Here is a 16,310-nt window from a genome sequence, read left to right as displayed (position 1 = left end):
GAACGGCGCCCTCGCCAGCCAGGAGCTGACTTATCGTTCTTCATTCAGTTAAAGGCGAGAGATTTAAAACCAAACAACTGATGGGTTTTATTCTTCGTAACCTTTGCTATGCAATTTAACAAGAATCACCATTGCATCTCCGTACTCGAAATCTGAAAGAAGCAAACATAATAATTAAACAGCTGCACTTAATGCTGAAAAGTTGAGCATCATACAGCTTTGGGCATCCCAGTCATACACCAATGCCATAAAAGGGCTCCTTAATTTTCACTGACTGTAAATAATGCATATGTACACCGATAGACTTGTGTTGCTTGTTTGTTGTTTAACGCTGCACTCCAGTTTTTCCAGGTCTACTGCCAGATAAACTCGTACACTTGAAAATTGGATTTGGCAAAAAACAACATCGTCAAAACGTTACTATGATGATATATTGTGTGAAACTTTTTGATACGATGCATGTGTTATCGCCCATGATACCCGTATCAAATACATCACCATCGAACATGTTTGTTTTATTTTCAGCCAACATGGATGTAAGCTTACTTTTGCCAAGCAGTTTTCCAGACGGTGGTCAACCGAGTCATCAAGCTTGAATAGCTGGTCAATGTATTCGCCGTGAAGATCCCGGGTAGAAGAGATCTTCAGCAACCCATGCTTGCCGCAAAACGCGACTATGCTTGTCGTAAAAGGCGACTAACGGGATCGGGTGGTCAGGCTCGCTGACTTGGTTCATGCATGTCATCGATCCCACATTGCGAGGATCGATGCTCATGATTTCAATCACTGGACTGTCTGGTCCAGACCCGATTTTTTACAGACCGCCGTCATATAGCTGGAATATTGTTGAGTGCAAAAGGGGGGGGGGGGGGGGGGGGGGGGGGAACGGACTTTTTATGTGCAGGCCACGAAAGAAGTAATTAAAAATGCCAGCACACACCAAGTCCACAGTTGATCTTCGTTCTCCTTGAAGCTGTCCGACCCGAGTGATATATTTTTGGGGGTGCAATTTTTGGGATACAATTTCAGAATCTGCACTATGATAATATTTTTTAAATATTCTTGAAAATTGTCTGTAATGAGCTAAGAACCCTACATTGTGAACAAAATTCCATTGGTAAATGCCCTTGGCAATCCTCCTTCAACCAGGAACTGGCAGATCCCCCAGTCTATTGATGTTTGCCCACACAACCGCAATTAACCCCCTTGGTGCCACGGCACCATATAAGGTCCCTCACTTTTCACCCCCGAAGAGTGCCAAGGGATCACATATGGTCCCCAGAAAATGCCCTTTGTAAACTGTGAATTTAGATATCAAACACTGAGTGCATAAAGTCAAAACTATAACCATCATCACCACAATCACCTTAGCTTTAACATCGTGCAACTCATACTTTATACAATGCTACGGATTGCGAAGTATGGAGAGATTAGTAAAGTGGCTACCGCGCTTCTCGGCCTTTCTCTGCCATGTTTGAACACCAAGCGAATGGCGGCGGATTTTGATTATGCACCCATGTCACATACACGTAAATATTTTCAGACAAAATCCTTGTTCATAAGAAATAATATGACCAGAGTGGTCAGAATACATGTTTCTCACAACTGTATACTTACTCACATAAATGAATTTCTGTTCACTCCTTTACGAACAAGTTTATTTACACGTTTTGTATATTTTTATCGACTATCGGTAATGGCGGAATGGTCGGTACACATGAGAAAACGACAGTGTATATTTCCATTACATTTATGACGTTCATTGAATTAAATTATAACCATCATCACCCTAATCATCTCAGCGTTAATATGGTGTAACTCATATCTGATGCAGTGCTACGGATTGCGAAATATGGCGAGATTAGTAACGTGGTTACTGCGGTTCTCGATTTTTGTTTATGCCATGTTGAACTTAATGCGAATGAAGGCAATTCGTAACACGTAACTATTATTATATCAGACAGCCAATTTGAAAAACCGGACTGGTCAGAAAGATTTACTAGTCCCCACTGTACAGTTATTGGCGTAAGAGTACTAACGTTTAGTCGGCCACGGAAGTTTTTTGTTCAAGTATTGCATATGCTTATCGACTGTGTGTCATGGCGAATTAGCACGGCGCTCGGGACGAAACGACAAGGTCAAGGTCGGTTCCACATGTGGTAGCTCGGCCCCCGTTTCTGTCGATGGTACACGCGATGCAAACATAATGCAACTACTGAAAAAATCAACATAACTTCTACAATGATGACATCAATACCTTTTTGTATTTGGGTTAACCGCTTATGGATACGATGTGCTGTTAAGTTCGATTTCGATTTGTTTTTCCTTTCATTGAAACTGTGATAATGGCGCTGTGATTGGTTTGCTGAAATAGTATTTTCCATGAGTCTAATGTACATGGTACATGCTGTGATTGTAGAAGATAATTGATAACCAATTGTGTATGCATATAAATCATCAAATACACATTACTAATCTCTTCAGAAATTGGAATATATTATCATAACACGACAAATCGTATTTCCAACATTCTGCCAAGGATATTAGATCTAATATAAATATTAGATTTACACATGATTGATATACACTGTACTCTCGATTAACGTATGATAATCTATTGCAAGGCTTCAACTCTTATGTGATATGTTATCTGAAATGTCAGCAATGAGTAAACTTTATTTAATTCGTTACAATCTGCAATTTTACCACGTTTGTGAAACCCCCGAGTACATACATGTCATATGTCTTCAGGGAATTGTTATCTTATACTTTAACTACTTTTTATGCAGTAATATTTTTACCAAAGACATTTAAGATTTATGTTTTGTTGCCCACCGTCTCGATAGAAATAACACCTCTATGGCTTTGTAGCCGCAGTGGTTTCAGAGAAGACGACGCACACCGGACACTTCATGGCCGACGACAAACAATCAGACAATGACAAAAGCCAATATGCTCTTCGGGCAGATTATACAAAAAATAGAAACAGAAAAGATTGATCACTCAGCTTCAACGAGGTTCCTCAAGCCATTCATAACGCCTCTCCATGAAAGGGGCGGTCGGGTAGGCTAGTGGCGGCGTAAAACCATACTCACCCACTCTCCACGAAAGGTTTAATCCCGTATGTGTGTGTGTGCGTGTGAGTGCGTGCGTGCGTGCGTGCGTGCATGCGTGCGTGTGAGTGCGTGCGTGAGTGCGTGCGTGCGTGCGTGCGTGCGTGTGTGTGTGCGTGTGTGCGTGCGTGTGTGCCAGTGTGCCCGTGTGCGCGAGCACATACGTACATACCGATGTAAACTTGTAGTCATAAATTGTTATTTACCTGTTAAATTGCCCGTGACACTCATCTCAGGCTTGGTGGTGTAGAGGAACTTGGGTGTGATTTCTGGGTTATCCCATGGACATACATGGCTTTTTTCATTTCCATCTATAACCACCATCCACATCAAATCTTTGGGGCACGAAATGTAATCGTGAATGATCGCAAAACGACGAGCACTTGGGTGTCTGTAAATAATGTTTTCGAGGATGTGTTAGTTTAGAAGTTGCGACGATTCCACGACCACTGGGAAGCTGATACAGACTGTTACTTACACAAATATAAAACGTCAATGCCAGGGAATAACCATCCTCGATTATCCGGGCTTCGTGAAAAATGTAAGCATATCCTGCTCTACAGGTACCACACAATTTGCATAAGAAAGCAAAATCACAATTCAATCCGGACCGAATCGATCTCAAATAAATCGTTCAGTTTAACAGATTTCCCGATCAACGAACCATGGCTGCCTTTTATGATATAACGCCCGAACTGAAAAGGCACGATTTCAGGACAAACCGGGTTTCGCTGTACATAATTAACCATAATGCACTCCGTTAAGATTAGGGTTAGATATGGTCTTCAGCAACGCAATTGGGATACGATGACATGCAACCAAGTCAGCGAGCCTGACCACCCGATCCCGTTAGTCGCCTTTTACGGCAAGCATGGGTTGCTGAAGACCTATTCTTCACCGGATCTTCACGGGCCGCACACACAATGTACTTGTTCTGATATGACAGATTTGGCAAGTAATCAGGAAATCATCTTCCAGAGGAAAGGGCGTTTAATGACATTAAAAGTCCAGTTTCCACCACTACCGTAAAAGCCTGGTATTATGGAGTTACATTTTGGCTGGACTAACGAGTCTGTGCATAGTCCAATCACAATCGCGAAACAAAATCGAAATCCGGTTCATAAACGGTCATGCAGATTTCGGTCGATTGCAGGATTTGCAAAGCATGTGCATCGCCAACTCGTTGTCAACAGATATTTTCCAAATCTTTTAATGTTTTTAATCAAGGTGCTCATGTGATTTGATGCACTTCGCGATGTAAGACCCGTTTTATCACAATATACATCTTTATTATCGATCAGATCGTCTTGACAGGGCGACGCCATTTTGTTTGAAGTAAATGCAAGTGACACGAGAGGTGGAATCTGACTGGTCAATAGGAGAGGCATAGAAGGGACATAACTCGTAAAAGCCACTGGTGGCGCTACGATCGAGCCCAGGAGTTCCAGCCTAGTTCGGCAAGGGTGGAAACTGGACTTTTATAGTCAGTTAACTCCCTTGCCTCGTGAAGATGTCAGGAAATCAGCATTACAGAAAATACTTCCATATACGTTTACGTGATCGAGACCAATTTGCTATTTTCAGACTGGTGATGACACGTTGTGTCGTCACTGATTTTCAGCAATCTATTGCTATAATTTAACATCCGTTTTCCTTTTACGCCAAATGGAATCTCATTCGACGGATAATCGAGACTGATTCTTCTACTTCTGGGCATTTCTTATTACATTGATTCTAATTTCATTCATTTTATTTTGTATTTGCCCTTATATTCAATGTATAATTGACCTCACGGATACACGAATACGATACGCAATTTAGTTCAGGAATTGTTAACAATGTGTGAACATCGATTTATCGACTACCTACCCCTTGATACTGAAATATTTGAAAGATGACGTCGTGAGATCCGTCCATGTGGAATTGATCACTCTATTCGGAGAAAACCAGGACAACTTATTGGTACCAGTTCCATTAAAGATGATTTCACTTCGAACGCGACTGTTCTTCATTAGAACAACCTTTACCTGAAAAACAATATTGTTTACTGATAATGTTGCAAGAAAAATGTTACTTGCCACACGCACACGCACACGCACACGCACACGCACACGCACACAAATGAATCGGATGATCATGCCCGGTGACATGGCTAATTTTGCCTCATCATGCCGCGATCACACGCATCATTGCTCACCATTCGATAGTCTGGCGGGGGCCTTGGGTATTGTACAAGATATTTGTTCAGCTACAGCTTCAAAAACAGATATTTTTCACATTAAAACTTCGGGCCTAAATATTTAAAAAAACACACATTGCAACAATGTATTTTTTGGCAGACAGTGTATTTTTTAAAACTATGAATCAAAATTGTTTTTATAAAGAATTTTCTGGGACAATGTTATTATTTCACCATCGAAATATTAAATGATCGGTACCTCAGTGACTCGTCTGTTTGGCCTAGATTCCATACTACACAAGGTGCCATGATATGGCGATATATTCCTGACGGCGTTTAACCACAATCCCCAAACTAATTATGTCTACGTATGTACGTGTGCGTGATATGTTTGTGAAAAAATGCAGACGTCAAAAAACAACTATTAAATGTTAAACTATTTCTCAAATTTACTTTTTTTTTACATTTTGGTTTGCTTGTTGGTTACGCCGGTCAGCAACATTCCAGCTATACTACGTCGATCTGTAAATACGACGCAATTGGGATACGATGACATGTATCAACCAAGTCAGCGAGCCTGACCAATCGATCCCGTTAGTCGCCTCTTATACGACAAGCATAGTTGCCTTTTACGGCAAGCATGGGTTGCTGAAAACCTATTCTAGCCCGGATCTTCACGGGTCATTGGAATACGATAACATGCCTTAACCAAGTCAGCGAGCCTGACAACCCGATCCTGTTAGTTGCCTCTTTCGACAAAGATGGGTTGCCGAAGACCAATTCTAACCCGATCTTCACGGGTCCTTCTATAAGTGAAAGGAGGAAACTGGCAAAGGAGAGTCAAACTTGAATAGTTCATCATTGAAACGAATACGATCGTTAATATTGCTTTGAATCCTGGACCATATCCGTGCGTACTATGCTCTTTGTGCAATAGACTAGATATGTACGTACCAGCTGTACACCAGCTGTTTCCCACGTGGAGACAATCTTGCTTCTGAAATGATTATCACAAGGACGAGATGTGTTGGATGAGAAACAGCCAGGCTTCAGTCGAGGTGGTAGGAGTGGGTGGTCCATGTAGACGGCGTCGTACAACCATGCTGCGTAGATGGACGTCCTTGTGTCACTCCGGGCCCTCAACACCACTGTCCACCCGTCCCAGGTCAACACATCTGTCAGGTCATATACAATATACAATTTGTACAGCGCACAGGTCACAAATCAGGTGAAGTTAAACAACGTTTCTCGCGGAGAGTCCTTGTGGACGTGTTCGGTAGCTTAGCTCATGAGCTAAGGTCTTCAGCAATCCATGCTTGTCGTAAAAGGCGACTAACGGGATCGGGTGGTCAGACTCGCTGACTTGCTAGATGCATGTCATCGTATCCCAATTGCGTGGATCGTTGTTCACGATGTCTCTCGTCGCAATATTGCTGAAACAATGCCGATGCGACGTTAAGTTTTAACTCACTCACACTCATGATGTCAATCACTGGTTTGTCTCGATTATTTACAGACCGACGTCATATAGCTGGAATATTGCTGAGTGCGGCTTTAAACAACAAACAAACAAACAACAATTTGTTTCACCTTCTTGGTTACATAGGTGCGCTTGAAAGTATGGGTACTCAATAGGTAGGTATGCTACAAGTGTACGTATACACAATTTCTTCGCGTTGTGTTCATCCTCTGGATCAAAGTTATCGTGTATAGTATAGATACATTTCTTTACAAAATCCTACCTGATTTTGGTTCCAAGTAAACCCAGTCGTTACTTTCCATGAATGTTGCAGTACTGTCGTATAACTTCACATTATGTAGTTCGCAAATCCCCTTAGTTTTACTAAACGAAGCACTTGCGCAATATGAAGCCAGACAGTGCCTGAGACACCATATTGCAGACCACGTGGAAGGTTTATAGCCCACAGTCGACATGGGTGGGTTCGTTAAACGATATCCACGGGCCACTGCATACAACTCCTGTCGTTTTTCTGCTGCAACCACAACCATAAGGAATAGCAGCTGCATTAAAGAGAGGTGTGTCTTCATTGTAACAAGTTGTGTTATCGTGGCTAGATAAATATTACCAATGTTTACAGGCAGAAGCTAATCACTGGTGATGTTATTCTGCTTAAACATATGATGAAGATGTTTTTGTTCCTTAAAATGTTACACTCCCGCGAATCCTTTTACCCGTCGGCTCCACGCTCCGTCGAAAGATATACTGGTTGCATTACTAGTTTCAGGGAAGGAATGTGGGATGATTGATCCATACAATGTAGGCGTCTAGGATTAATTTTGCTAAAGCTACTGAAAGTTACTGCCGAAGACGTTTAACAATATGATACCCATGTACAATTCTCTCAGTCGATACAGATTACAAAAAAAACAATAACCATTTATTGATAAAATGTTATTTGCCAATCCCGCTGCCCACATAAATGTGCTTTTCTTTCACTGGGTTGTTATGCGAGTTTTAATGACGTTAAGCAGAATTTGATTCGACGTGACTAGTCACGGCTCAAAGTGAGTTTATAATACCTGATTAAATGTTTTACAAGTATGTATAAGTTTAACACCCGTGAAGATTCCGGGGTAGAATAGGTCTTCAGCAACCCATACTTGCCGTAAAAGACGATTATGCTTGTGGTGAAAGGCGACTAACGGGATCGGGTGGTCAGGCTCGGTGACTTGGTTGCTCCATGTCATCGATCCCAATTGCGTGGATTGATGCTCATGATATTAATCACTGGATTATCTGGTCCAGACTCGATTATTTACAGACCACCGTCATATAGCTGGAATATTGCTGAGTGCGGCGTTAAACAACAAACCACCAACAACAACAACAACAACAACAACAAGAACATATCTTCAGTGTAGATATGATCATTATCGTTTATAACGGTTTTTCGTGTGACTACTGTTGATAATGTTTATGTGCAGTAAATGTATTTATTACTTACGAGGGCAAACTTATCGGGGTTCATAAAAATCATATGCCCTAGGTTCATATCACGTCACGAGACATAAGTGTATTATTTCCGTCATGCGGACGGCATTGTCGACGTCATTCGAATCTTATTGTGACGCGAGGTCGGAATGACGTCACACTAGAAACGATGTCATAGTTGACGATTGTTGACGTCATTCGTCAAATTGTGGTTCCGCTGCTGTTGCGACATGCTGTCCTTATAGGCAAACACTAAAATTCGTCTCTGACATCTTCTCCGGTAATAAATAGAACATTATATTCTCGCTCGGGAAATTCCGGAATTTAGACACTCGTGTCGTAAACGTAGTATCATTTCAAGAAGCATTTCAAGTCCACGTAAGGACCATATACAGGCTCCAGCAGATGACCGACCACGTAGTCGAAGATCAAGGGTCACCACCCGACGTCAGGATCGTCAGATTATGCGACAACATCTTCAAGATCGCTTTGTTACTGCTGCGGAAACTGCTCGACAGACCATGGGGACACACCAGGGACACATTAGTGCAGACACCTCCACTGTCACAGGCCACGCCGAGGACCCATTCTGACGCCACGTCATCGCCGGGACCGTCTTCAGTGGGCAGCACAGCACCAGCATTGGCGCCACCAGCAGTGGAGAAGAGTCCTCTTCTCAGACGTGAATGTATATGGTCCTTACGTGGTCTTGAAATGCATTGGCTACTTCAGGGGCGGTTTGTCCAGCTTGCAATCGTCCAAGGGCTTGGTGTCGCTGATTTCTGGTCAGTCTTGGCATGAAGTAGCAATTCAATAACGAATGGATGTTATCCGATCTGGGTGGATTTTTATAGGGCAAGAAATGGGGGAACGCATGTGCATTTCAATTTACACGGAACTCACGTGCATCGGGTTACCATGGCCGTTGCCGTATGGCGTTTGGGCGATCGGTTTTATTGTCATCTGCTTTGAATTTTTATCATCAAATTTCATTTTTTCGGACAAGGGAATGTTAAATTTTAGAAACTTTGAAAAAAATTACCCAGATATTTAAATGACAACTTTTCATGCAATGTTACTTGGGGTGACGTTTCTTTTGCGGTTCAGTATGTATATAAACAAATATTCGTCAGAACATGTTATTCTTGTGTAACGTAAAATGTGACATGTGTGGATTGACGTTTCCTTTTTAAAAACATTGTTCACTGTGTCGTCTTTATGCCAAACAGATAGCATATGGCTGAAACTAAATTTGTTTTCTATACAAATGAATGTTATGTAAAGTATTTATTGTATTGTCTAGTGATGGTTGGTTTAGTTAATACTGCCTCAACTTTGTATTACCCGAGTGTATTTCCCTCGCTCTCAATCAAGTCATCGAGTCTGACTACTAGGGGTTTACGAGATTCCCGGTTTACTGGTGTCCTGCAATACAAGTTTCCCTACACAACATACTGACATACACTTTTGTGGAACCGGGGTTTCCGCCAACACGTTTGGCAATTTTTGGCACAAATCATATCAGTAAAATTTGTACCGAAATATTATTCAAAAGCAGGAATGGCGGGATTATTGCTAAAAGCGGCGTTAAACCAAACTCACTCACTCCTTTTATTGCAAATTGTTGTGTGGCGGGTGCTGCTGATCTTTTTTCGCGAACACCTGGTGTCATAAATGATTTTCAGTGATCTATTCATTTACTTTCACCGCTGTTTGTCGTTTTATGCCCAATGCAAATCAACCAAACAGTTACGAAATACCACAATTGCACACCATGTTTCAGTTTAACAGGTGAAACATTTTTATTTGGCCACGCCGAGTGAAATCTGCGCAATGAGAATAGTTGTTTGGTCTACGCAATTGGGATACAATGACATGCTTCGACAAAGTCAGCGAGCCTTACGGGATCGGGTGGTCAGGCTCGCTGACTTGGTTGATGCATGTCATCGATCCCAGTTGCGTGGATCGATGCTCATGATGTCATTCACTGGATTGTCTGGTCCAGACTCGATTATTTTACAGCCCGCCGTCATTTAGATGGAATGATGCTGAGTGTGGCGTTTAACAACAAACAAACAAAACAAAACATTTTTCTCCGGTTCCTAAAACCGTATACATGTAACAACAAATACAGCAACCTGCATTTCATGGGATCTATGCATTATATCAAAGCTGCCGTAACAACACCAGTGTTGAGTCTGTGGAAGTTGGTTTGGTTTGTTGTTTAACGCCGCACTCAGCAATATTCCAGCTATATGACGGCGGTCTGTAAAGAATCTAGTCTCGACCAGACAATCCAACAAACCAACCAACCTAGTTTCAAGTACTCTGCCTTGATACTGTAGGCATGTTCTACTGCTCTACAGCTTCTCAAAGAACGTTCGTTACGTGATCTCCTACAAACAAATCTGAAAGTATTGTATTTTACAATAATTTCATCGAAATATTACCCATTAAGAATTTTACTTGATGTCCAGGATAAAGTTCATGCTTTACATTGCTATTAAGTGAAACTTGAAACAAACTCTTTTTCAAACTGATCTGTGTAATGGCGACTTACACAATGGTAAAGGTAAATGTCATATTTCATTAACAGAATCTGATGATAAATTTGCATGTGCCCTTTGTTTGAATATATTGCTGGCAAGCTTCCGTTCTCCACCGATGACGACAAAGGTAAACAAGCCATAGACGACTTCGTCGCCCTAAACTCCAGACATTAGTTGGCCACCTAGCTAATAATAAATTGATTTTAATGTAGAATGATTAATTAAGTCACTGCCACACATTCATCAAGAACACAGATAAAATGATTAAATTGAAAATAATACCTTACTTGTTAATTCTTATGTGATTTCTTGAAACATTAAAAAGTCTTATTCATGAGAATAAATCTTACAACTAAATTATAAATGATAATTTCGTAAAACAGTTTTAATGCTCGTAGTTTAATGTTCGTCGAACCATTCAACTAAAAACGTAATCGTTTTGCTTTCGCAAAATCCTTCTTCAGAATAATAACAAACTCCTGTTACCTGATATCGTGGATCAAAGGAATGAGAACTCTCTGTAAATTCTAGAGTGTCGACAATTCTGAACGGATGCAAATTTTGTGTGATATATCTGGCGTTATTTTCCGTGATCATAATCGCATGATCTGAATTAGATTTGAAGTAAGCCCGTTAGTTACCTTTTCCTCAAACTCTACCCCTTTGTTTTTTGGTTGGTTGATTTGGTTGGTTTGTTGTGTAACGCCGCACAGATATTCCATCTGTAAAAATGGAACGATGGGTTTCATATTTATTTCTAACCTGTATATATTCTTGTTGATATATCAACTGATTTGTGTCTGATTTTTTAAATTGAGAAAGGGTAAAGTCTACTTCCGGTCTGATCAGTTGCCAAGGAGGAGAAGACAATAGCCTGAAAGGAGAAATATTATCTATATTAATATTTGCAGCTGTAATGTGGGGTTTAATCCGAATGCCTAATGGTGGAACCAGCTTAGGCTTACTGCGAAAAAGTTCTTCATAAAGGGGTTGATGCAGGGTTTGATGGGTTAGAATGTAGTTTAGTTATGTATTTTAGTGATAATTTGATACGCCTTTGCACCAATGAAGGTTCATCAGCTTCAACATATGGGCTTTCCACGGGAGACGTTCGAAATGCGCCTAGACAAAGTCGTAGGCCCTGATGGTGAATTGTATCAAAGTTTTGTAAATTGCTCTTACGGCTCCAGCATAAACGATGGAGCCATAATCTAATTTAGAGCGGATCAGAGACCTATAGAAGTGTAGGAGGGTTGACTGATCGACTCCCCACTTTGTGTTGGCATCAACTTTCAACAAATCTATAGCCTTCAGGCATTTATTTTTAAGATAGTTAATATGCGGCCTAAAAGTTAATTGGTTATCGAAAATGAGACCCAGGAACTTGGCCTCTTCTACAACCTTGATAGGAGTGCCATGTAAAAAGAGCTCTGGATCTTTGTGGTGCTTGTATTTCCTACAAAAATGAATACAATTGGTCTTAAATTTTGAAAACTTAAAACCAGTTTCAAGACACCATTTTTCGATTTTGTTGAGACACAGCTGCAACTGTCTCTCGATGGTACGCATATTTTTTCCACAACATGAAATATTAAAATCGTCCACAAAATGGGAACCATCAATTGAATCATTGACTATCAATCTTTATACTAGACAGAATTACAGACAAAATACTGCCTTGCGGGACTCCCTGATCCTGGTTATAATGGTCAGACAGGGTGGAACCCACACGAACCTGAAATTGTCGGTCTGTTAAAAATTGGGATATAAATTGAGGCAAACGGCCTCTCAACCCCAAATTATGTAGATCTTTTAAAATACCATGCTTCCAAGTGGTATCATACGCTTTTTCTAAATAAAAAAAGATTGAAACTGCAGGCTGATTATTGACAATTACATTTTTGACAAAGGATTCTAAATGTACCAGATGGTCAATGATACTTCTATTTTGACGGAAACCACATTGAATGTTACTTATGAGATTGTTAGTTTCCAAGTACCACACCAGTCGATTATTTACCATACATTCCATGGTTTCACACAGCTAGTTAGTGATATTGGTCGATAATTGGATGCATCACTATGGTCCCTACCAGGTTTAGTTATGGGAACAACTATGCATTACGCCACGAAGGAGGAAAATTCACTGATGTCCAAACGTGATCAAATATATCCAGACGTGTCTCTAAACATGAATGAGGCAAATGCTTCAGGAGTTGATAGTGAATATTATCAGCTCCCGTTGGAGTATCGTCCGCTTGACCTAGTGCAGTATTTAGCTCGTGGAGCGAAAATACCTCATTATAATCTTCTCCATTTTGAGAAGTAAAATCAACCCTCTTCTTTTCCTGTTGTTTCTGATATATCTGATATATAACTTGGGATCATAATTTGTCGATAAAGAGTGTTTGGCCAGCGTCTCGCCCAATTTATAAGCAATGTCCTCTTTATCTGTAAATAAATGGTCACCTTCCTTGAGATGGTGGACAGTCGATTTTGAGCCTTTACCTTTATTTTTTGTAATCATGTTCCACACCTTGGATATCGGCGTGTGAGGATATATTTTAGAGACATAATTCCTCCAAGACTTACGCTTGTTCTGTTTGAATGTATGGCGTGCCTTGGCATTTGTGATTTTAACACAATCCAAATTATGTACAGTTGGATGTCGGCGGAAATATTTCTCTGCTTTTTTCCTGCACTTCCTTGCCTGTTTGCACTCTTGATCAAACCATTGTTTTCGAATGCGTGGATTTGCAGAGGACTTAGGAATGGTTATCTCAGCAATTTCATTCAACTTATCTGAGAACAATTGAAAAGGGTCGGTAACAGTTGTGAACATATCCGGTGTCAATCTATCAGTACAGAGTTCCTGAAAAGAAGGCCAATTTGCCTTGGTAAAATTCCACCTAGATGTAGGTGGAACATCAGTTGGATTATTTGCTGTTAATATTGAGGGAAAATGGTCGCTTCCACACAAGTCATAATGGACCGACCACGTAAATTCGTTTAATAGATTTGAATCTGTTAGGGACAGATCTAAAGTGGAATAGGTTCCAGTAGAAGGATCAAAATAAGTATTTGATCCATCATTGTAAATGCATAATTTTATATATTTTTTGGGACATCCTTTCAAAGGGTTGTAAATGCATAAATTGTTATCAGAAATAAAATCTTCAAGTACTTTTAACGTTAACACTTCCCTATAATGGGTTATGTCCGTTTAAGTCCCCCATGATCATGCAAGGTTTAGGGAGTTGTTCATATAAGGATTGAAGATCCGATCTCTGAAGCCAAGAGGAAGGAGAAATATACAGAGAACACAGAGTAAATGTAATGTGCAAAGTCAGTCGCACTGCAGCAGCTTGAAGATTGGTATGAAGTGAAATAGGGCTGTGGATCACTCCCTGCTTCATCAAAACAGAAGATCCCCCAGTAGCTTTAACACTTGGAGGAGAAAATGAATGGTAGGCTTTACCGACGCAAATCCAAGTTGTCAGTCTCTTTGAGATATGTCTCCTGGAGACAGATTGCTAATGGCGTAAAATCTTGGATTAATAAATGTAATTAATTAAAATTGGTCCAGAGACCTCTGCAATTCCACTGAATAAGTGGATTCATGATGTTCAAGTTACAGGTGGGTGAACCGGCCCCGCGGAGATCTACGTCTCCCATTTCTAGGCGACTACTTCTGTTGCGCCCATTAGGATGAGGAGAGACATCCATGTCCTCCAAGGTTTGAAACCTATTGTAAATTTAAATAGGGTCACGTTGACCCCTCGACACACGATCAGAATTTCTGGAGTAGTCTACTTTTTTGCCGGCATTTGTCACGGTAGGTGATGGATTTGGTGTTGATGACAGTGATGATGTCGGCGCTGCTGTCATATGTGGTGACAAAGATGTTGATGGAGCTGTATCTTCTGTTTGACTGTACCAAAGAAACGTTGTCGGAGTTAACCCAAGTAACATCCGTCTGGCATTGAACAGAGGCAATTGATTTCGAAGTTTTTGGAGGTGTACGGGTGACACGGGTGCAGTGGGGGTAGTGAGTGAGTGAGTGAGTTAGTGAGTGAGTATGGTTTTACGCCAGCAATATCACGGCGGGGGACACCAGAAATGGGCTTCACACATTGTACCCATGTCGGGAATCGAACCCGGGTCTTCGGCGCGACGAGCGAACGCTTTAACCACTTGGCTACCCGACCGCCCCCAGTGGGGTCAGTGGACGACATTACTAAACGTTTGGCATCAGAAAAAGAAACAATCCTGCAGTGCTTCATTTTTATTATCTGGTGTTGCAGTTGCCAGACAGGATAAGATTTGGATGATGCAACGTGATTCCCAGAACAGTTTGCACATTTTGGATCATTTGAGCAGTCCATTGTTTCATGAGCAGGTTTTCCACATCGATGGCATTCCTTTCTGTTTCTACACGATTGGGCGCCATGCCCAAACTGTTGACATGAGTAACACCGTAGTGGGTTCGGTATGTACTTATCCACACCAATATTACAGTTACCTTCTTTGATAGAATGTGGTGGAACAGGAAGAGAAAATGTTAAAAGGTAGGTATTCTACTTTTCAATTTGACGATTCTGTCGCTTTGTAAAACGTTTTACACCTGTAACACCTTGGTTGCTCAGTTCAGAAGTTATGTTATCTTCAGACATGTCTGAAAGACAACGTTCCCGATCTCTGACAATGCCTTTTGAACTGTTTAGTGATTTGTGCGGGGAGACAATGACTGGCACAGAGACGAGATGTTTGACAGCCAACAGCGTAGCTGATTGTGATGCTGATTTGCATTCAATCAAGAATATAGCCGGAACGTATCCTTTTCATTGTCACAACATCTCCAGCAATACCGTAAATAGCTTTAGAAAGCACAAATGGATTTAATTTCAAAGGTCTATCATCAGACGAAGAGATGACCAAAAATCGAGACCAAAATTCAGACTTGTTTCCTGTAAAAGAGTCATCATCAGATGAACTGTCATCTAAAGTTCGTATGAGTTGTTTTGGTGGAATCATAGTAAGTTTATAGTGGTTCGCCATCCCAGGTCCCCACCCACAACGGAGTATCATAAAGACAATGCTATGTGCTAGTGGGTTTCCAACTAACAGCACCAAGGATACTTGGATGGTATACTCAAGCAGAAATATCAATGTAAGATCAATAGATCCACCAGATTGACCCATGAGCCACCGCCCTCTGGGCAATTTTTGACTCTAGGCAATAATTCTTATTCATTTACAGCCAACAGGTACTGAAATACAATTAACATTTTCACCAAGACCAAAAATATAAACAATTGCATATAACAACTTTGTGCAAAATGAAAATAGAATGCACAGGGCTTGGCATGACCAGTCGATTTATAAAATCGGGCCCATTCTACCTCCCGTCTAGGTGAAGTCAGGGTCAAAGTGGTGTATTAGGCAGAGGAACGCTATTCCTGGAACAGGTGCCCTCAACCACTAGACTACAGGGGCGCAACCCACGGCAAACAGGT

The 16,310-nt window shown here is 41.0% G+C and overlaps 1 protein-coding gene across 1 annotated transcript; it reads right to left on the bottom strand.

Annotated features, from left to right (window-relative positions):
* Positions 1-7,486, bottom strand: LOC139446775 (uncharacterized). The gene is made up of 5 exons (XM_071228098.1): positions 7,035-7,486; positions 6,247-6,467; positions 4,983-5,140; positions 3,320-3,504; positions 1-152 (listed from the first exon to the last, which is right to left on the bottom strand). The coding sequence occupies exons 1-5, from the start codon at positions 7,339-7,341 to the stop codon at positions 88-90; spliced, it is 936 nt and encodes a 311-aa protein (XP_071084199.1). The 5' UTR covers positions 7,342-7,486; the 3' UTR covers positions 1-87.
* Between the last annotated feature and the right edge of the window lie 8,824 nt (positions 7,487-16,310).

This window comes from Haliotis cracherodii, unplaced genomic scaffold (genome assembly GCF_022045235.1).
Source record: "Haliotis cracherodii isolate W230 unplaced genomic scaffold, xgHalCrac1.p SCAF_6, whole genome shotgun sequence".
Taxonomy (NCBI): Eukaryota; Metazoa; Mollusca; class Gastropoda; order Lepetellida; family Haliotidae; genus Haliotis; species Haliotis cracherodii.
Note: the sequence above shows the minus strand (reverse complement) of the source record. Positions and strands in the feature narration are given on the sequence as shown.